Source organism: Sceloporus undulatus, unplaced genomic scaffold (genome assembly GCF_019175285.1).
Source record: "Sceloporus undulatus isolate JIND9_A2432 ecotype Alabama unplaced genomic scaffold, SceUnd_v1.1 scaffold_16, whole genome shotgun sequence".
In the NCBI taxonomy this organism is placed as follows: Eukaryota; Metazoa; Chordata; class Lepidosauria; order Squamata; family Phrynosomatidae; genus Sceloporus; species Sceloporus undulatus.
The window spans coordinates 2,135,769-2,158,523 of NW_024802938.1; the positions used below are offsets into that span (position 1 = coordinate 2,135,769).

Genomic DNA, 22,755 nt, shown 5'->3' on the forward strand with positions numbered 1-22,755 from the left:
TTTCATAATTTGAAAACTAGTGTCATTTGGTACAGATCAGCAATAGTGAGCCTGTGATGGAACCAGGACCCCTATTACTACTTCTTACCTCAAATATTCTGTAGTGAATTGTTTATCATTTAATAATAGAAGATATGTATTTCTTTTCTATCTAATCTATCATTAAATACCTTTTCTACTCTTGAAATATAGTTTAGTCAATTACTCTAACTACTATTAATTTTCTAAAATATTTTATTTCTGAACTTTTCAGAGATATGTATCTTACCCTAAGCATATCCTACAGTTGTATAAATGGATCAACTATTTTACAACTAGTATTGTGGATAGTGGTAGAGCAAACCTTGGAATTGTTATAATATTTGCATGGGAAATTACAGTCCTATGATGGTCAGATAAATGTAGCGATGACTGCAGTGACCATAACATACAAGTCTATTGATCATGTCGTGCTACCTTTATTAGGCTGATGGAAAGGGCACAAAAACTTCAAAAGCTTGCAGAGAAATGTTTGTGCATTTTTGGTTGGCCAATATTGTCTATCTTCTTTTTAGTTGTCCTCCTTGATTCCCAAGACTCAGCTCTGGAGACTCAAAAGGCCAGCGAACATCAGGATGATGTGCTTACAGAACATAACCTACCTAAAGAAGTCATTGCAGATGAGATGAATGGAACAGGTAAGTCTAGTTTTTATTGACTGTTTCCTCATGTGGTCACCATTCTGAAAAGAAACGAGGCAAGAGCAATCTGTCTTAATTTGCTCTGGCTCTTTTCATTTTAGAATTGCCCTTTAGTCACATAAACATGCAGAGTCCCATTCAGCAAAGCTAAATTCTTTGAAGCCCCATAGATTTCACTTAGAGACAAGACAATGTTTAAAATCAAAGGGGCATGGGCATGATTTACTGTAGCTGGCTCATACAATCATCATTTAATTTGGTCTCAAGAAAGGGTCATGTAAACGAGCACCAAGTTTTCTAAAATTTTGCTTATTCTTGGTGGAGAAATAAAAGAGCAGTAAAAATAAGTGAAAATGAAAAGTAAAGATACATTTGTTTTGTTTTTCCTTTCATGGTTCTCACTAGTTTTCTGATTTTTAATTGGCTAAGGATTTTTGTTGACATCAATTACAATCCATATTGTGGTTGTGAATTACAGTCTTATATTTTAGTCCTAGGCTTATTTACTTAGAAACAACTCTTTATTGAACTTGGTGAGGTTTACTCTCAGGTAGGTTTGCACCTACCTGAGAGCCTAATGCTGCCCATATAACCTAAGGGCAAGCCCCATTGTATGGAACATATTTCTGAGTCGAGGTGTTTAGGATTGCACTTTTAGTCACATGTGTTATTAGCACTGTTGCTTTACTACCTTCATGCTCTCAAATACATTTTATTTGTTGTATCTTTATCAACTTTTTCCTTCTTTTCCTTATCAGGTGTTTCCTGTGGGCAAACAAACAGTGATATTGAAGCTTTGCATCAGGCCTATTGCCATATTGAGCAGTCTTTAGGGGATACTGATGAGCAAAAAAGTCACACAGATAAAATAGATACTTCAGAGAATTTGATTAAAGAAGTTTCACAGAATAAAGAAGTCTGTCCCCCCAATACCTCCAATACGGATTCTGGTAAATTTAGAAACCATGCTGTGAGATATATTATAACCAAAATGAAAAATAAACAGAAATGTGTCCTTCGATATTACCATTAGCATTTCTGTTGTTACAGGTTATATTAACATATCCCATTTTTTGCATTGGCAGAGGGGTAGAAGGTGCTTTGCTGTGGTGCAACTCGCTACTCCCTCAGTATGTGGGTAAACTGGTGTGGGTGACATTCCTGACATGTTCTCTCTCACCTGATAATCCTTCTCTAAGAAAGAAGGGCAAAGATCTGCATGATTTAATTATTCACACCTACAGGATAACAAGTGGCACCTAGTGACTCCCAAATAGAATTCATTTTTATCGACTGATTATTAAAGTTTGATTTGCGATGTTTTTAGAATGGAATGCGTGTTTATGTAATCCTGATACAAATATTTTCTGTCACAGAATTTACTAAATCAAATGAAATGCTGAAATATTTCAAACCTGAGTTTCTAACAGCATAAATTTTCTTGTCCTTGTTGCTTCTGAGTGAAACTTTGTATATGTAGAAAAAAGGTTTTTTTTCCTGAATGTCTTTCTCTTTACCACTATTTTATCAAATACTATACTGCATGCCATAGAATTATAGAGTTGAAAGAGACCACAAGGGCTGGTCAGTGCCACTCACTGCCATGCTCCATTTTTTAAAAGGTATTTGATGAGTGGAATATATTTACATTCTCCAAGTAAGAAAACAATTCCATATGTAAGCTTCCCAGGGAATTTGGGTATTTATTCATTCATGCATTAATTCATATTTAAACCATACTATTCTAATATACAATACAGGTCCAAAACAAACTGCAGAAATATTCCAGTTTGAGACTGTTTTAACTTCCCTGGCTCAGTACTAGGGAATTCCAGGAGCTGTACTTTTGATGCATTTAACCTTGACTGTCAGAGAGCTCTGGTGCCACAATAAACTACAGTTCCCAGTCTCAAACTGGATTATTTCTGCAGTGTGTTTTGGACCACTGCAAACAAGGTCTCCCCAGCTAATCTTAAATCCTGGGTAAATCTGTACTTTGAAAGGTGACACTTTATCTGGTTCTGAGCCATTAAGAGCTTTACATTCTATACCTTGAATTGGAATGAAAGAAATTTCAAAAGAAGGTATGATACGCCCTTTCCTTAATGTCCCTGTCCACATGCAATCAGTAGCCTTCTGTTCCAGCTGCACCATCCAGACTTTCCAAAGAAAAACTTGATGGAGTGTGTTCCTCATTCATTCAGACAGATATGCACACATTTATACCCCTTAGCACTAGAGATCTGGAGATGTGGTTTTGAAGTTCCTAATTCCTCTTAAAGTCATGTCTTTAAACCTTTCTCCCCAGCTTCTGCATCCCTGGCAATCATGCCTCCTGTTAAGTCAGATCTCACCACATAAAGGTGAATCCATGGTTCAGGTTAAGTACAGCTGCTCATTGTTGTAGAGGCCAACATAATTGTTTTGGCACATTATCTTCCACCATGCACAGCTTCAGAAGCACTAGTTCAAGTCAGGTGGATGATACCATCCTTTTGAAGTTCTAATTAGTGCTGGGATTTCTTGTTCTGTTGCCTATTTTGTTGCAACACAGAGCCTGTCTTTCCTAAGCAATATTTACAAGATCTTCTCCAGAACTGAAGATACTATTTTTGTTTCTAGGGAGCACACTAGATTTTCTCAAGACACTACTGTTTCCATCCTTCTCCTCTTTTATAAGTAGCTTGTAAATTCCCTGCTATTATCAGCTTTGGTCCTCAACAGATTATTGTGGCAGCTGCTGCACAGTTGACTCAACTGTGTCTCTGATGCTTGTTCAGACACTGACATAGCATTAAAGTGAATTTGATGCATAGATGATTCACTGCTGCTGCTTTTTAGCAATATGCCCTCAGTCTGAGGATGCTGAGTCATTTTGTGCAGTAATTTGAAAGGTAATAGAATGTCAAAATGCTCCCTAAAAGGGTTTGTGTGATGGATAACTTGCCTAACTGAAATTGTAAAATGTATGAAGATAACTGTACAGAAGTAAATGTGTTAAAAACAAATACACATATAAATAAAAAATAAAGGTTCAGTGGTTTGGAAGTAGTTATGGGAGGTTACGAATTACTGTAATTCACAAGTGAAAATGTCACAGTTAACGTGTTATGCTGTGGATAGAAGAGACTGAGTTTTATACTCCTGTGTGTTTGTGCCTTCAGGTTGCCTTTCAACTTAGGGCAATCCCATTAATTTCAGAGGGTTTTCTTAAGCAAGGAATACTCAGAGGTGGTTTTGCCTGTTCCTTCCTCTGAAGGACATTGGACATCTCCCATCGAAGTACTAATCAGGCTGCTTAACTCCCCATATCCTTTAGGATATTTTCGCTGTTTTGTAGGTATAGCTGGAAACAAAAAATGTAAGATGTAGTTTAAAGTTATTTTTCCACTGTATATCTATCTTGAATATTGTCCTTTCATCTATTTAGATTTGCCTACCATAGAAGAATTGATGAAACCTATCAAAGCAGATACATCATTTGCCAGGGGCTGTGACTTAGAACCTCCAAGGTATTACTGGAAAATACATGGTTTTACAAATGAATACTTTATTTCTGATTTTTCCTCATTCTCATCCAAATGAGTTGGGAGTTGGTCTGTAGTTTCTTCTTTGATGTTTGGAGGGAACAGTCCTTAACTTAATTCTGAAATACTACCCTGTTGCCAGCACCCATTCAGTTAACCTTGATACTTGCATGCTGGTGTGTACCTGAAATGGAATTACAGTAAATAGTTCAGTCCATACAGGCTATAGAACTGAGAGAACAGCTTGTTCAAATGGGCATCATTGCCAAGCCATCAGCTTATATAGCTGGTAGGACTTAACCCTTGACTGTTCTGATTAGGCAACATCACTGATCCTTTTGAACGATGTTCAAGTGCATCTAACTGGCAGCAGTCCCCCATAGGTATCACTTTTTTACAGCAAGGGATTCTTAGCGAAATCAAAGAACGTTAAGCAATTGTGTCTTACCCTAGACATATATAAGGTGCTGGGTTTTAGCCCCTGCAGCACAATTTGTTCTTTCAGCCATGGTTATTTAAACATTGTTCTTCAGAATCAGGCCTTCCATTAATCTATACATAACAGTAATGTGTCATTCAGTATAAAATGCTTATAGTCTTTTGATATATCATCAATAATATTTTAAAAAAGGAAATAAAAGATCTTATTCTGTTTGCCTCCTCCCCTCTTTTTCCTTTAGTTCTCTAAAAGTCACACATGGCTCCACAGATGAATTAGTGAGCCATTTACCATTTAAAGAGCCCCAGAATGATATATCAAATCTGGAAAAGCAAAACATTAGTACTTTGAACCACCACAGTGAGCAAGAGAATGTTTCTATTCAGCCAGAGGTAAAGAAGGATAGTGAAGATACCCCTCAGGAAAGGGCTGGCAAAGACAAACTGGCTAACAAAGTTAAACAAGATACCTGGAAACAAAACATACTTCCAAATTCTTCGCCATTGCATCAAAACAACAAACCTGATGAGGTAAGCAGTATCCATAACTCTTGATTAAATAATGTAATATAAAGATGAACCAAAACTTGGATGTAACTGGTTATAAACAAGAAGTTATTTGTAGTTCCTTTTGCAACAATTAAACCACAACTAATTCACATTACAATGATAACTTGGGAGTTTTTGCACAGCTAAAGAATGTGATTTACTTTGCCCATTTTGAATTCTCTTTCAGGAAGCAGCTGGATATTATCGCTTGGATTTTGCTGCCGATGCCACCTTCTGCCTAAAACCCAGCTAGAACCTGGCTAGAATCAGAGTGCAGCTGACCGATTTGCAAAGTCGAGAAGCTCCCGACTTTGCAAATTGGCCAGCTGAGCTTGACTTCTAGCCATGTTTTAGGCAGGATGTGGCATTGGTGGCAAAATGCAAGCGATGGATAATGTCTCTTCTTTTGTGATGTAGAACTAACTGTTTTTGTTGTTTGTAGTTAACTTTATAGTTACAACAGGTGTGTGGACTCAGTAATTAGGTTGTGTTTTTACCATAGACTAGCTGAATGCAGTATTATGATGGCTTTCTAAAAGTAACTAAGAACCCATACAGGCCAAAATAAAGCTGCTTAGGGTCACTTTGGAGGTATGCTGTTTTAATGACACATGCATCTTAAGAGGTCAGAAGCTGCACCAAAGCTATGCTCCAGTCCTTAGGATGGAAGTGTGGCTTTGGCATGGCTTCTGTCCTCTTAAGATGCATACATCATTTAAACAGCATACCTCCAAAGCGTCCTGAACCAGCTTTATTTTGGCCTGTCTGTATGGGCTCTAAAATTACCATTTTGTTCTTTTTGAATAAGAAGAAAGAAAAGAGTTACTTACAAGGGTAGAATAACTAGTTTGTATCTACCTTTGAAAGCTAACAAATTGCTTTAAAAATAATTGGATTACAGTGGTGCCTCGGGTTACGAAATTAATTCGTTCCGCGGCCGCTTTCGTAACCCGAAAAGCCTTCGTAAGCCGAATTGCCATAGGCGCTAATGGGGAAAAGCCGCGATTCCGTGCGAAAAAGCCGAAAAAAGCACCAAAAGTTTTTTCGTAACCCGAAAAAACATTCGTAACCCGGAACAATGATTCCCTATGGGATTTTTTCGTATCCCGAAAATTTCGTAACCTGGGTATTTCGTATCCCGAGGTACCACTGTATTTTTGGATTTCTGCAATGCGCTCTACATGGGGCAACCCTTGTACCAAACTCGGAAGCTGCAAATGGTACAGAACATGGCAGCTAGATTGGTCGCTGGTACTTCCAGGTCGGACCATATAACACCTATTTTAAAAGATCTACATTGGCTGCCTATTCGCTTCCGAACTCAATACAAGGTGTTGGTTTTGACCTATAAAGCCCTAAATGGCTTGGGCCCAGGGTACTTGGAGGACCGCCTCTCCCCATATAGTCCGCCCCGCACACTTCGAACATCCGGGACTAACTTGTTAGAGGTTCCTAGATCACATCTTGTGAGGACCTCACAGAGGGCTTTTACCATCGCTGCCCCATTTTCTTGAAATAAGCTCCCTGTAGAGCTTCGCTCCGCCGCCTCACTAGATTCTTTTAAAAAGAATTTAAAAACATACAGTACTTATTCCGGCTGGCCTTCCCACTTTAGTTAACTGTTTCTCCTCTGCCCCTTCTTTTCCTCTTCTGACCCCAGACCATTGTGATTTGACTGTTTTTGCCCTTGACATGTGTATTTTTCCTGATTCCTGTTCCCTTTTTATGCAGTAATGTTTTAACTTTTATACTGTAATTGTTTACTTTGTATTGTAACTGTTTTTAACTTTTGTAAGCCGCCTTGATCATTTTTTTGGAAAGGCGGGGTAGAAATAAAATTTATTATTATTATTATTAATTTCCCGTGCTCTGAGATGAACTGTGTACATAGTATATATGATTTTCTATTGCTTTTTTCATTTAACATAAGGTGGATTTTTGTTACCTTGATAAGAACTGACTAGAAGGATACATTTCAAGATAATCTGTGCTTGTCCTCTATAATTTGAGACTGCTTTAATTTGTATGTAGCATTGTTACCATGCAAAATACGTCACAATTCCTATGTGTAACGACTGATTTTATATCTTCCAGATAATGTAAAAAGCTCAGTTGCACACAGGCACTGTTATTAGTTTGATTCCAAGATTAAAGTGTACATAAGCACAACCATATTTCCTGATAATAGTTTTGTTTTGTTTTAGGAGTAGATTTTGTGAATAACATGCACAAGCTACTAGTCTGTGTACAACAAGCAGTGATTAACGATTGTTGTTAAATTTTCCACCCAACTTTTTTCATGACGTGCCCCATGTCATGGCTCTTTCTGGGTCTGCACAATAATAGACAACTAATATAAATAATAATATATTATACAACTACTATGATATATATACTCCATAAAATATAAAAACACAATAACAAAGCAAAAAGGCTTAGATCTCTCATACAAGTAAAGTCCTCACTCCTTTGTCATATCATATCTCAATCGCAGAGGATCCCATCATCTCTTCTGATACACAACCATTCTTGCCCTCTAATTTGACTTCATGGGACTAGACAGCCATAGGTTAGGAATCTAAGAGATAATATTCAAAAATATTAGAATTTCATTATCAGCTTCAGTGAACAACTTCTATTAAACACCTTCTAGCCACTCTTTTCCATATTTACGCTGAAGTCAGTCCTGCTAATATCAGTAGATAATTTATCTCTGATGAATTGTTTTAGGATCACAGCCTTCATTATTTTCAGTATCCCCCACAAGGAAATTAATCTGTACATGTCAGTGTTTAAAGTTAATCATGTGGTTGTCAGCTTTTTACAGAATTTGTGAATAAATATTTACACATGAACTGTATGCCAATATAGATGCAATTCACTGCAGTGTAGCCAATCTGGTTTTATTTTTGCCTTTTGATACCATTTGCCAGTGATTTCTCTTCTGCTTACATTCTGCTTTTGGGCTTCCTATAGAGAAACCTTCTACTAGAGAAGGCTTTTCTTACATTCTTTTGTTTCAATATGTTCAGATTCTACTCTGGCACAAAATCATTAACTAAGCTACCTATCCATCTGTATGGGTGTTCAGATGACACAGTCTTGGTACACTTTGGTTGAACTGTGTCACTTTGAAAGAAGGGGGCAGAATAATATCCTATATTATGGATATGGACATTTGGATGATCCAGAGTTATGTATATATTCTGGATATATATATAATATGACATTGATTATAGTATTCACTTTACTGTAAATATTTACCTTTATTTTTATACTAGCTGAAGAATATGTGGCACTTCTTCTTCGTGGTCTCTCCGAATCATACAAATGGGTTTTACTGCACCTGCGCAGTGCTGCTCGGAACCTACTGGAATCACTGGGCAGAGTTTACTCTGCAACATATTGAAACTTTTTGGCGGTAACTCCGCCCACCCGTTATAAAGCCCCTGCCTTCCCGCTCTTTCCCCAGTTCCTTTTTTCCACCGCGCTAGCTGCTTCAGGGAACTTTCGCTTGCTTCGCTTGCTTGGAATCACTTTCGCTTTTTGACCTCGGACTGTACTTTGACCATTCTTTGTCTCCCGCCCCTGGTAACTTCGGACTTTCGGACTGTTGACCTCGTTTACGGATTCTCCTCTGGCTTTGACGACCTCGAAAATGCCTGCACCCTTCAAGAAGTACGACATTTGCGGGGGCAAGGTGCCCGTCCAGGACCCGCACTCCTCCTGCCTGCTGTGCCTTGGCAAGAACCATGATACCAAGGCCTGCCTGCTTTGCAGATCCCTCTCGTCCCAGGCCCGGAAGAACCGTGAGTCCCGGCTCACTTCGGCGATTGCCCTCGGCAAGGTACAAGAGGGGGGTTCACGGTCGTCCTCTGTCCCGCCTTCCGCGCCCCCCGCCTCATCTTCTCGGGCCAGTGTGTCCAGCGTGACATCGGGGAGGGCCGCCGTTCCCAGCGTGGTGTGTGTCCCGGCCGGGACAACCCCTTCCACCACCTCCGATGTGGCCCGTGGCTCCAAACTGCCCAGCGCCACCGACAAACCCTCCAAGCGCCCCGTCTTCGGGGACTGAGGGTACCGAGCCGGCCTCCAAACCGACGAGGAGATCGGAGGGCTCGCGTTCGAAGAAGGCTACCGAGCCGGAGGTCCATCTCGTGTCGCCTTCGTCGTCCAAGGCATCCAAGGCATCTCGCCACGCTTCGAAGCCTAAGGAGCTGGCGGTGCCTTCGGAAGGGGCAAGGTCTCCAAGACCTTCTTCGTCGGCAGCGGCTGCTGTCCTCCTCGACCTCCCGGATAATCCGTTCTTTCCAGCGGAGGAGCTTCCCAGGCCTGGGAAGAAGAGGCACCACGACAAGTCGGGTCGTGATCCTGCCCCGAAGAAGCCCAAGTCCTCCAAAGATCGGCCCACCACCGACCCGCCGAAGGCGAAGGAGAAGAAGCGCTCCCCGTCTAAACAGGCCCGCGCTTCTACTTCGGCGGCTCCACGCGATCCGGAGCCGACGCCGGGGGGTCAACGGACTCCGGTACCAGACACCCCACCGCCTCTGCCCACCATGGACTTTGTCCACGGGACGGACGACACCGTTCTTCCTTGCTCGCCAGAACACCGGTCGCCCTCCCATCCTGGAACCGACGACGAGGAAGACCAGCCCCGCGGGCAGGAAATACCGGACCTGTTCTTCGATACGCAATCGCGCCGGTATTACTTGTCGGTTTCGGAGGACAGAGCGATGAAGGAGTTCACCAGGTTGAACCCCCATCCTGCAGACCAAGGCACCCCGTCCAGATCGGTCCCGACCGCATCTGTCTATGAGAGATCGCCGTCTCCACCTCACAGGCGCTCTCGATCCTCGGCGGACCTGGTTCCAACCCGCCCGAGATTTCAGGTTAGAGTGACGGACCCCCTCTCCTCGGATCTGGACTCCGACGACGAGCCCTTGCTTCCGTCTGAGGCACCTTCGGACGAGGATGTCCTCTCGGGGCCGGCCTCACCCCAGAGGATGCATAACCCGGAGCCGGCTTCCCCGTCGGACGACGTCCGGTCCTTCACTGAACATGTCGTCAAGATGGCAAGGGCTCTCGACATTGAGCTCGCCTCCGCGGAAGACGACGCTGAGGACCCGGTTGAGCATCGGGTTCACGGCCGAGTGCCTACTCCACCTTGCCTGCCTCTTCTTCCGTCGCTCCAGACCATCGTGAAGAGGTCCTGGGACTCCCCAGCCACCCTGTCGGCGCCCTCCCGCAAGGTGGAGTCGCTCTACAGAGTCGCCCCGGCGAGCTGTCCTTGGTTGGCCGACCACCCCAGGCCGAACTCTGCCATCGTAGAGGGAGCCCAACACAGCTTCGTCCCGAAGCAGGCGACCTCCCCTGTCGATCGGGAGGCGAAGAAGGTGGACGGACTGGCCAAGAAGGCCTACTCGGCATCGGCCCTTGGGGTCAAGGCTGCCAACTACACCGCCTGCATGGGGGCCTATATCCAGACCCTCATGGAACGGATCTCCCCTCTCATCCCGGACGTCCCGGATGACATCCAGAGGCAGCTGGTGGAGATCAGAGATGAGACTCATTCCATAGGAAGTTGGCTCATCACCACTTCCAGGAACATGGCAGACTGCTCAGGGAGGGTCATGTCGGCTTCCATGGCACTTCAACGCCATGCCTGGTTGAGGGCCTTGGACCTCAACCCCACGGTCAGGGCGGCCATCGAGGACATGCCCCTCGACGGCACCGGGCTCTTCCACGCCGAGATCGACGACCGCCTGAACAGGAAGTTCAGGATGAAGGCGGCGGCGAAGAAGCATGGCATGTCCTCAGCACCGGCTTCTCCGTTCCGGAAGCGTCAGCGCCCATGGCAGCCGCAAGGTCAGTCACAGGGGACCTTCTCCCGGGATCGACAGTCCCAACAACAGGGCTCCCAAAGACACCGCTTCCCCTCGCAGACTTCCTCCTCCTCTGGCCGTCGCAACTTCCCGCCTCGGTACTGCAAGTCCCGCCGGCAGGACACCGACCAGGGGAAGAAGAGAACCTGAAGGGACGCAGCGCGCTTTGTCCCTCCTTCACCCCTCTGCTTTTTGGACATTCTGAGGCCCTTTGCTAACATCTGGGCCTCCATAACATCGGACTCGTGGGTTCTCAACATCGTCCACAGAGGTTATGCCCTCGAGTTCCAAGAGCTCCCGCCAACTGGAGCCTTCATGTCCACTCCCCCCTCGGACACCCTTCTCGACGAAGTGCGCGCCTTGCTTGGTAAAGGGGCAATCTCCCCTTTGCCGCCTGACCAATGTCCTCGGGCATTTTTCTCCAGGTACTTCACGGTACCGAAAGCGGATGGAGGCATCAGGCCCATCCTGGACTTAAGACAATTGAACTTGTTCCTTGACTACCGCCGTTTTCGAATGGTAACCTTGGCTTCCATTCTGCCTCTGCTTCACCAGGGCCTGTGGTTTGCGACCGTCGACCTGAAGGACGCCTACTTCCACATCGGGATCCGAGAGTCCCACCGGAGATTCCTCGCCTTCACTGTCGGCTCCACCTCGTACCATTACAACGTTCTTCCCTTCGGCTTGGCCACGGCTCCAAGGGTCTTCACAAAGTGCATGGCACCGGTGGTGGCATACCTTCATCAGAAGAGCTTCATGGTCTTTCCCTACCTGGACGACTGGCTGTTTGCAGCCGAATCCCAAAGCGAGCTGCAGGAGGCAGTCTCCTTCGCCTTGCGCCTCTTGGACTCCCTCGGGCTGGTCGTCAACAGGGAAAAGTCCCACTTCACACCAACCAGGCAGGTCAAGTTCATCGGGGCCATCCTCAACTCCGAAAACTGCTTGGCCTTCCTCCCTCCGGATCGGTTTCAGGCCCTGACAGCATCCCTCAGGCCGTGCATCTCCCACAGAAGGTTGAGAGCCAGAGACGTCCAAGTCGCCCTGGGCCACATGGCATCGACGACATTCGTCACCCCTTGGGCAAGACTTCATCTTCGGCCTCTCCAATCCTGGTTTCTCTCCGCCTTCTCTCCGTTGGAGGACCCTCCGTCAAAGTGGCTCACAGTACCGAGACCGGTGGCCGCTTCCCTCAGATGGTGGCTAGACAGCTTCAACGTCTGCACCGGGATGCCCTTTCATCAGCCCCAGGCACAACTGACTCTGACAACCGATGCATCCCTGGAGGGATGGGGCGCCCACCTGCTCGACCTCGTCGTCGAAGACAGGTGGTCCGCACAAGACAAGCTCCTCCACATCAACGCTTTGGAGATGCTCGCAGTGGAGAAGGCTTTGAGGGCGTTCGAGTTCGCTGTCACAGGAAGAGTGGTCCTCCTGAGGACGGACAACACCACCGTGATGTACTACATCAACAAACAAGGTGGTACTAGGTCCAGGACCCTGCTCGACCTCACGCTCCGCATCTGGGACTGGTGCATCCAGAGACGCGTCCTTCTCCAGGCGATTCACCTTCCCGGGGAGGACAACGAGCTGGCAGATCGCCTCAGCAGATCTCCCTCTGTGTGCCACGAGTGGAGGCTCCATCCCAAGACGGTCAGCGACCTCTTCGACCGGTGGGGAACCCCCCGGATCGACCTCTTCGCGACCAGGTGGAACAGCCACTGTCCCCAGTTCTGCTCCAGGAAGCGAATGGACGGATCCCTCGGAGACGCGTTCGCCTTCCTCTGGACGGGGGAGCTTCTCTACGCCTTCCCTCCGTTCCCTCTCATCATCAGGGTGGTGTCCAAGATGACAGTAGATCACTCGCATGAGATCCTGATCACCCCGTGGTGGCCGAGACAGCCCTGGCTCGTATCCCTTCTTCACCTCTCCAGGAGATGCTTCCTCCGCCTCGACCCTCGTCCGGACCTGCTGTCGATCCAGGACGGACGGATCCTCCACCCGGACATCGAGAGCCTACCGCTGGTAGCCTGGAGGATACAGCCCTGACTGCCCTGCTGGAGTCGGTGAGGACGGTGATCCTGGCTGCGAGGAAACCTTCCACCCAGCGGTCCTATGCCCTCAAATGGAGGAGATTTGGCCTCCTCCTTGACCGAAAGGGCTTGTCTCCTGCTCAAGTGTCCACTCCAGTGGTGCTGGAGTTTTTGATGGCACTTTTGGATGAGGGGCTGTCCCTCACATCCATCAAGTGCTACTTGTCTGCCATTTGTGCCAAATACCAGGTCGGGGGGAGGGTTTCTTTCTTCAAAGACCCCTTGGTGAAGGGGTTCCTGAAGGGTTGTGCCAACCTGTATCCGCCTGTGTCGGTACCAGCTCCAGCTTGGAGCTTGGAGACGGTACTGTCCGCCCTCCAATCCAAGCCCTTTGAACCGATGGCCACAGCGGACTTGAGACTACTGACTTGGAAAACCGCTTTCCTGGTGGCCATCACCTCTGCCCGCCGTGCGGGCGAACTTTGTGCCTTACGGAGAGACCAGCCATTCCTGAGGTTCCACAAGGACAAGGTGGTCCTCCGCACTGACATTACTTTCCTGCCTAAGGTAGTGTCTGCTTTCCACATGTGCCAAGACATTGTGTTGCCCACTCTCGCATCCAGCCCAACGTCGGATGCGAAGCGACGCCTCCACTCTCTTGATGTCAGGAGAGCACTGGCGTTTTACTTGGTCAGAACTGCTGCCTCCAGTCGGTCCGAGAGACTTTTCCAATGCTACTCGGAACCGAAGAAGGGGTTGCCCGTGTCGGCGCAGAGGTTTTCCAAATGGGTGGCTGGTACTATCCACCTCTGCTATAAACTGATGGGCAAGCCTCTCCCTGGCAGGGTTCGGTCCCATTCCACAAGGTCGATGGCAGCATCCTCTGCATTCCTGTCGGGGATTCCTTTGGAGGATGTCTGCAAGGCTGCCGTCTGGTCCCAACCTTTAACTTTTATCAAACATTATAGGTTGGACACCAGGGCCATCCGAGACGCAGCTTTCGGGAGGGCTGTGTTGGTTTCAGGGTTGCATTGATTGCACTACTGATGGTTTGTGTTGATTACACTTGTACAGTTGACACTGTTTACATTTTGTTGGATGTTGGTTTGCACAAGTTCTATGGGATCGGTCTTGCATGATCTCTATTCCCTCCTCAGGTTTAGCAATGTTATTGCTATGTTGATCTGTGCATGAACAAATGGACTGACTCTTTTATGGTCCAAGGTGTTTTATTGTAATAAATATACCTTTGGTTTACCATAGCTTGGTCTCAGGACACTCCCTCCGCCGCATACCTTAGCTTGTCAGTCTAAACCCATTTGTATGATTCGCAGAGACCACGAAGAAGAAGGACAGGTTGCTTACCTGTAACAGTATTTCTTCGAGTGGTCATCTGCGAATACATACAAATCCCACCCGTCCGTCCCCTCAGTGTCCTGCTCTTATTGGCTCTTTCCATCGCCTGCTTGGCGGAAAAATTGCAGAACTGGGGAAAGAGCGGGAAGGCAGGGGCTTTATAACGGGTGGGCAGAGTTACCGCCAAAAAGTTTCAATATGTTGCAGAGTAAACTCTGCCCAGTTATTCCAGTAGGTTCCGAGCAGCACTGCGCAGGCGCAGTAAAACCCATTTGTATGTATTCGCAGATGACCACTCGAAGAAATACTGTTACAGGTAAGCAACCTGTCCTTCCTTTGTCTGTACCAAATACTATGAAGTCTGTGTCATTCCTCACCCCTTTAATTTTTTTTTTTTTATTTCAGAAATCTTATAAGCAGTACCTGAGGGTGTCTTCTCCTATTTTCCTATCAGGAATCAGCAGTGGTGCATGAGCTTGTTCCTGTTTTTCCACCATTTTTCATGCCTGTGGAATCTTAATAACTGGGCTCCAGAGAGCCTTCTCAACTTGAAACTGACCACTGAAACTGGAGCTACTAAAACTTCTCTGTCACATTTAAGGCATCTAGCACACTGCCCTAAATGAGATATATCTGTATAGACTCACAGACATTCTCTTTTATTATAATAATTTCAATCCAAGCTGTTTGATAAAAATAAATATATTCTATATGTGATTGTCCACAGACACATCAGCCCATCACTTGGAATAAAGAGAGTCTCAGTTCAGTGCTGAATAAACAACTGATGCATAAGAATGCAAAAAACACAGTGGCTGCTCATAGGAAGAAGTCTTCCATTGGACCTTATAGCTCTGTTAGAAGTTCTGGGTATGGAAAATCTAGTTCTTCATTAAAGCACTTTTCCACAGTTAATGAGAAGACAATAAAAGAGAGCCTCAAAAAGCCAGTTTTGAAAGCCAGATCTCCTCTAAAGCAAAAAGGTAAATGATGATATGTTTAAATAAACAGAGGAGGGATGTCGAATGTAGGTTTCCTCAAACTGTATATTGTATACTGTGTTTTGAAATAGAATATCATTTTAAAACATGAAAGCAATTGTAAGTGGAAACATAATTTTGACCCACAGTGGTTGTTTGGTAGATTAGCCTGAGTTCAACACTGAAGCATGATTTATTCAAGAAATGCAATTCTTGAAGAAATGCAAAGGCAAAATCAATACTTAATTGCAGATATACTTCACTTTTTGACTGACAATCTATCCAGAAGATTGTTCAATAATGTAGAGCAATATCTCTGTTCTTATGACTCAAGGGCGAAACTGCCGGGGCGTAGGAGTCATTGTAGGACTATGGATAGAGAGTTGGACTAAGAATGGAGAGATTTCAGTTACATTTTCCCCTGTGAAGGACTTCATTCTTTGGCTTTAAGCTCATGCAAAGAGTAAATGCCTACCAAGGCCTTTTTACATGCTCCTTTTCCTTTGCTTCCCACTGTAAAACCTTCTTGTCTGTATTCTTTGAACTACTTTTTAAAAAACCAAACAAGGAAACAGTTTGATGGTCCAAAGAGGGCTTCTGTAAAACAAATCACTGTGAATCAAAGGCAGAATTCAAAATCAAAATGTAAAGTCCAGTCAGTTGTTAATATCCCCAATATACATGGTTCCTTACAGAGCAGCCTTAGTAAAATTAAATAAATCTATAGTATTGATTCAGATTTATACTAGAAGAAGCAGACAACAAAATGAAAAGAGAGGAAGAGAAAGAAACAAAAGGCACTCCAACTCACAATTTTTGAGGAGTGCCCCAGTAAGAACAGCAGGACATAATTTTGCCTAGTGGTAACTCTGGACTGTATACAACAACAAAAAAGTATTGTACTTTTTCACATTTTTGTGTACTTTACACCAGTCACTTTATAAGTGTCCATATAAATGTTGTACAGTGTTTAAAACTTTTACTTTTAAAATATAGCACATACTCTTTTTTCCTATCAAAGAAACACCTGGAACTAAGGTAATACAGACAACAAAGGATCCTGTTTCGATGAAGAGAAATTACTGTGCTACACATGGAGAGTCATCGGCAAGTAGTATTCAAGAGCAAGTTAAAGAAAATGACCCTTTCATCCACAACCACAATGTAAGCCATAGACACTGCTCTTAGAATGGCATTTTAAAAAAGGAGGTGTCATTAAAAAAAGCAATACAGGAACAGATGCCTATGTTTCTTGAGTAGTAGGAAGTCCTACTGTCCTGGCTCCCCAACTCGCTCTCAGCAGTGAGAGAGAGAATGTGTATAATTGATGTCTCCTTGTTTGGACATCTGTGAGCAGATTTACAAGGAGTTTATCATGTTATCCCAGACAATATGGAAGAAGTACACACATATATTTTGACATGTTTGGATTACAAAAGCACCCTGCCTTCCCTTTCACTTCATAGCATATGGAGATGCTTGCTGTGGGCAGCAGTGTTGCCATTTAAAGTTACATAGGGGTTGATCTGGAGATCTATGAGTGCAGTTCTGCTCTCAGAACACTTTCCTGAATATAGAAAAGTAACATTAGTTTTGTCAGTTCCCCTTGTAATGCTTTGCACAATCCAAAATCTACTTTGGAGGATTGGATAACATACTGGAATAATGGGACAAATGATGCAGATGGCCACAGTAAGAAGAAGAACTGGCAAAAGTCAGGACAACTTAGAAGCAAGTCTATGCTAGATTGTCCTTCCATTCCTAGTAAGATTCCTTTTTGTAGAATGATCCAGTGTGTTGGATCTAATTTACCATAATGTTATGATTTCATTCTATATACTTTAGAAAGTTTAAAGCAGTTTTTATGGAGCTTCAGTGTTTCCCTATCTATGACCTTCATTAGATCCAGACCAGTTTCAGAAATGCATCTCCTTTGGCTATTCTCAAACTAATGACTAGATAGTGTGGGGTTTTATGAGCTTTTTGTGTGCCTGCATGAAATCTATTTTTGTCACATGTTGCACCTGCCACCTTCTTCAGTGAAGAAGTTACTCTTGTCAATGTTTAGTTTCTCTTTAGATTTTAAAAGACTGAATGATGGACATTCCATAGAAGTTCCATCCATTATTAAATCCAGCAGTTCTTACTATTGAACTGAAAGGGAAAAGGTTAATCTTGGTTTCTTTGGTGAACTATTGGAGTAGTATAAAATGGGGTTTTCTCCATCTCATCAGGTTGCATCATATTCACTCCCACAAAGCAGTGAAAGGGAGCTTTATTTATTAAAAAGAATTCAGGAAGCTGAGGAAAAATTGGCTTCGGCACATAGTTTGATTCAGCAACTAAAAGCCACATCTTTGGAAAAAGAGAAGGAAATGAAAACAAAAATCCTGCAGCAAGATAAAGATCTCTTTGAGCTAAACAAAGAAACTTATGTTCTTCAGTCACAGGTACAGTATTTGTTTATATCCTATTGCAAGTTAATAAAGGAAGCAGACTTTTAAAAATATAGCATATCATTCACATTGTCATCTTTCATTTAATAAAATCAAATTGAAAAGAATTGTATCAGTATACAGGTTGGAATCCCATTGGGCAGTCAGTTATGAATCCATGAGTTACACACTCATGACTACTTTGTATTTATGGTCCTTATATAGCCTGTATTTTAGGGGCTATGTAAGGACCATGAAAGTCGTCCAGCCTCTACCTATTGGGTAACAACTGCTGTAATCGGTGTGTGTGCAGTGTGTGCTCCTTTCGATTGGGAAGCAGCTGGCTGATGGCTCCAGCCCTCCATCACATGAATGATCTCTTGCATAAGGCGGAATTGAAACAGGGTTACTGCTTCTGACTGTTGCACTAGAAATTTCACACAGGCAGGTATGGGAACATCAGCTGCTTCCCAGTTGACAGGGAACAGAAACCCATTAATTACAGCAGCTGCTGCCCAGTAAATAGGGATTGCAGGATCAGGGCAGAATTCATACATAGCATAGCACCATAACTACAGTCCTTACTTGTAAATAACTCTCCAGTGGCATTCCAGACATAGTTTTTAATAGCTGAAAGAGGCATAAGAAGTGACCTTTCATTTTAGAACGATGTTGTTCTTATCCTCATCTATCTTGTAGTGGATATAAGTATACATATTCGATTTATTTATTACGATCGACCAATCAAACATCAAATAAACATTAATCAACAGACATCACAATAAATCATCAAATTATAGGAGTAAGTAATATTAGTTAAGAATTCAATAAGTATACATAAAGCCATACATACATACATACATATATATATATATATATATATAGTGTGTGTGTGTGTGTGTATGTGTGTGTGTATATATATATATGTTATATATAGATCAGACCTCTGTGCTAGCTCTTAAAACTTCATTAGGTTTATGACCCTTTATCATACATTGAGATAGCTTGTATATAACATTCTAAAGTCTTTGAAAGAGAGCCAATATACAAATGTAACTTCTAAAGATAGTAACATTTCATTAAATATAGAAGATGGTTTTCAGTAAGGCTACTTTTTGCTTAGCAGTTTTATGAGGTGCACTTTATTTATAGAGCACTTTTTTCTCAGCTAAATCATAACGAAAACTTGAACAAAGAAACAAAGTGGTCAAATATCAGGGGAGGAAATCCTGCTGATGGAGAAATGTTGAAAGAAATACAAAAAGAAGTCCAAAATCAGGAGATGCTTCTTCAAGGATATCAGCAGGTAGAATTCTTTTGATATTATGATCCTGCTCTCCATAAATGGTGTTCTTCTATGTTTGTGTTTTACAAGTGTAGCATTTTGAAGATAAGGGGTATATAAATTAGCCATTCCCCTTTTTTTTAAAAAAAAAAACTAAGTCAGCCTGAGTCAAACTGAATGGGGATAGTGAGGTTGCTAGTTAATAATATGAAGGAATGAAGACTTGGGCTGAGATTGAGTGATGAAGTCTTACTAATACACTTGCAGGAGCTGTGCACAACCAGTAGGAAAGAAGAGGTGAACTGATTGCAGGGTGAGGTGGATCATGTGTGGTGGAAATGGGGCTGTATTTGTATGTGTGTGTTCCTCTTTTCTTTGGAACAGCAGCATCCTGGTAGACCTTGTCAGCATCCTTTAGACAGGGCCCATGCTAACATGGCCAGAACTAAGAACACTGGAAACCTCCATTCAGCTCTCAGCTGTTCTCCTACCCTACTGCCATCAAAATGGCAAGGAAAGGAGGAAAGCTGAGTGAGCTTTGGAAGAGAGAGCAAACATGTCTGAACTGGAGGTGATGACAACAGTGTCGGCTAAGTAAAACTTGTTGGTGAAAATGTTGTGAGAACTATTTCAGGGTAAATAGCACACCAGTGTGACTGCATGTCCACAAGAATGTCTAGGATTCCTCCTGATACAGTTTATTAATAGTCCATCTGGTCCCTCAGTTGCAGGTTGCATGAGCTTTATGCCCCAGTACGATCCTGTCCTTATTCTGTAATCTTTGTTTTCATACATTAGCAAATACTTTGAAATTCTATTACATGAAAGTACTAATGCACTGTAACAGCAAGCAGGTGACTAAGCAAATGGATGTCTTCTAAGAACAATTCAATAGGAATTCTTGTGGATGTGCATCTGGCTGTTCACACTGACGTCTGCATAGAGAAGTTGCATAGATGGTGTCATATTGCAGTATGCTTTCTGTGGGATGCAACGTGCTTTGTCAGATATCTTACAAGCTCTTTGGTGCAGTGAAAGTTAGAACAGACCGACTCTAAAAGCCAGCTTCCTAGCGGCTTGGGGGCATGGCATTTAGGTGCCACATGCTCCCAAGACATCTTGAAGCCACCTGGCTGCCCAGATGTGGGCAGCTTTATGACACTCCAGTGGCGTGGCATTTACATGGCGCACAGCACCAGAGAGTCATTAAGCTACCATACAGCTGCAGCGAATCAGGAAAAGCTGGCTTTTTGCTGGCCGAAAAAGGAGCGGATCTTTGCCACTCCTTTTTCAGCCAACTTCAAGGCAGATTGGGGCTGCAGCATGAGTTTGCTGTAGCCCCATTTCATCTTCAGAAGGGTCAGTTCAAGCCGCCCCTTCTGCCCATCTGTGTCGTCCCTTTGTTTCCCATGCTGCTTACATTTCCCCTATGGCTATGCCCTTACAAATAATTTTGATACAGGGTACAAAACTAGACAGAAAATGTAAATGCTTGAGTGAAGTGGCCAGTTTCTGCAAGGTCGTAATGTCACTAGTTAAAAAGGGACATTAAATGAAACGAGGAAAATGTCCTGAGTAGAATGGATAAGTGAAAGACTCTGACAACAAAGATGAAGATTCTGGTTGTCCATCTATAAATAAGAAATGTGTGATTCTTAGCACCTGTTCAATGAGGTGCTTAATCTCGTGAAGTGAGTGAAGGAAGAAAGTTTCTGTTCAAGACAAGACATAATTTTGTTTGACATTCATATAATTTCCAGACATTCATTACCACCTATAAGGTAGTATCACATCAGCGTATGAAAGCCATAGTTGTTTTATTATGCAGCTTTGATGACACTAATCTCTACATACAGAGAATTTTGCTGACTCAAAATTAAAAGCCTTTAGTTTTAATTTGCTCTGTTATTCTATAGTGCATACTGTGTTCTGTATGACCTTATTTAATTGCAAAAAACAAATAGTTTTGTAGCCTCTTTTTGTGGCATCTGAAATACTAACAACTTTACTGTGGCATATGCTTCTGCAAGACAAGAGTTTTTGCATCTGCTGTATCAACAACAATCTATATTCCTTACTGTCAGTGCCACGGACCCAAAATCTATCTCTCTGGCATTTGTCTTGTACCACATGTCTTCCCATATGAATAAATAGTGATTAAGTGAAATAATTCTTGATGTTTAAGGAAAATGAAAGATTATATAATCAGGTGAAAGAACTACAGCTGAATAACAAGAAAAATGAAGAAAATATGTTTAAAGAGAACCAGCGTTTGATGATTGAATTAGCAACCTTACGGTTAGTTTATTTGCTTTTCTCATTGAAAATAGTGGTAATTTTGAGTAGATCTTAATACCAAAAGCCAAAATAAGGAAGTGGTGAGTAAGCACCATTGAGCACAGCAGAACCTATTTTCCAGTATACATGCATTGGTTAGCTGGATCAAACCCTCAGACAAAGATGAGAACTGCATTTCAAATGCAAATCTCAGTTGTAATATTGTTTAGTAGAGAATAAACTGTAATTTCTAATTAATATCTTCAAGAGAACTGTTATAGATAGAATCAGTAGGAACTATTCTTGTTTTGCAGAAGATAATTGGCTTACATTATGAATAGGCTTGATTTAAATTGCAAGGGTATTTTATGAAGTCTGTGAATGAGCAAGAAAATAAAAAAGGTCTGGATTGCTTTCTGATTTACTTTTATTCAGATTGGAATTCTTTCTTAAAAATGGAGGAAACCCCACTGTAAAGATTCAGAAACCCCATAGTGGCAAAAAAAGTTTCACATAAGCAAGGTATTCTGGTGACATTGTCATTTGGAAGAATTTAGTACTAGAACTGAGGTCACATAGGTTGTAGTTCCATGGGATAATAATGTGGACTTTGGAGCTCTACAGGCTGTCTTTTTTCATGCCAAATCGGGGCCGCAACAACCACACACCACAGCCCTGATCTGGCCTTTAAAGGGCACGAAAAGGAGCTGCAAAAAGTGGCTCCCTTTTGCACCTTCAAAAGGGTGCCATAGCCACAGTGGTGTGGCTATATGGTGCTCCTTCAGTCCTGCATCATATGCTGCGTGCTATGTGAAGCGGCGTACGGCATCATGGTGCCCTGGGGGTGGAGTTGGGGTGTGCATCATCTGGATGCAATGCCCCGAGTCCACCCCCAGGGCAGTCTTTCAGGCCAATTTGTATAGGGCCTTTATGTACCTATTAGAAACACAAAGCTCTAGAAAATTGTTGATTTCTTTTTCTTTAAAATTAGGGAACAAGTGGATAAAAATAACCTTTTATCATGTGGAGTGCAGAATGCTGAACCAGCTGTGAACCAGAATTTAACAGATTTAATTTTAGAACTTCGATCAGCCAAGGTAAGTGCCTTTGTTTCTTCTATTTGTATTTGTTTTAATTTGATGTGCTGTACATGTGCTCTGAATTTGATTTTATGTGTCTTTATTTGTATCTTACTGATACTATGGTTCCCAGGCCAATTCCAGACTGTAAAGAATCTAACCTGTAGAGCCAAGGCCCTGTACTTTGACACATCTACCCAACCATGCCCAAACTAGGTCATTATCTGATGCCTTTCTTCA

General features: G+C 43.2%; 1 protein-coding gene across 1 annotated transcript in view; it reads left to right on the forward strand.

The window, feature by feature from the left end:
• The window catches only part of LOC121917394, a 76,710-nt gene that overhangs the window by 31,837 nt on the left and 22,118 nt on the right, over window positions 1-22,755 (forward strand). The window contains exons 12-21 of the mRNA XM_042443337.1: window positions 555-677; window positions 1,439-1,630; window positions 4,111-4,192; window positions 4,888-5,176; window positions 15,187-15,442; window positions 16,461-16,603; window positions 17,674-17,889; window positions 19,043-19,180; window positions 21,345-21,457; window positions 22,428-22,533. Coding sequence (XP_042299271.1) covers window positions 555-677; window positions 1,439-1,630; window positions 4,111-4,192; window positions 4,888-5,176; window positions 15,187-15,442; window positions 16,461-16,603; window positions 17,674-17,889; window positions 19,043-19,180; window positions 21,345-21,457; window positions 22,428-22,533 — 1,658 coding nt within the window. The remainder of the gene's footprint in view (window positions 1-554; window positions 678-1,438; window positions 1,631-4,110; window positions 4,193-4,887; window positions 5,177-15,186; window positions 15,443-16,460; window positions 16,604-17,673; window positions 17,890-19,042; window positions 19,181-21,344; window positions 21,458-22,427; window positions 22,534-22,755) is intronic.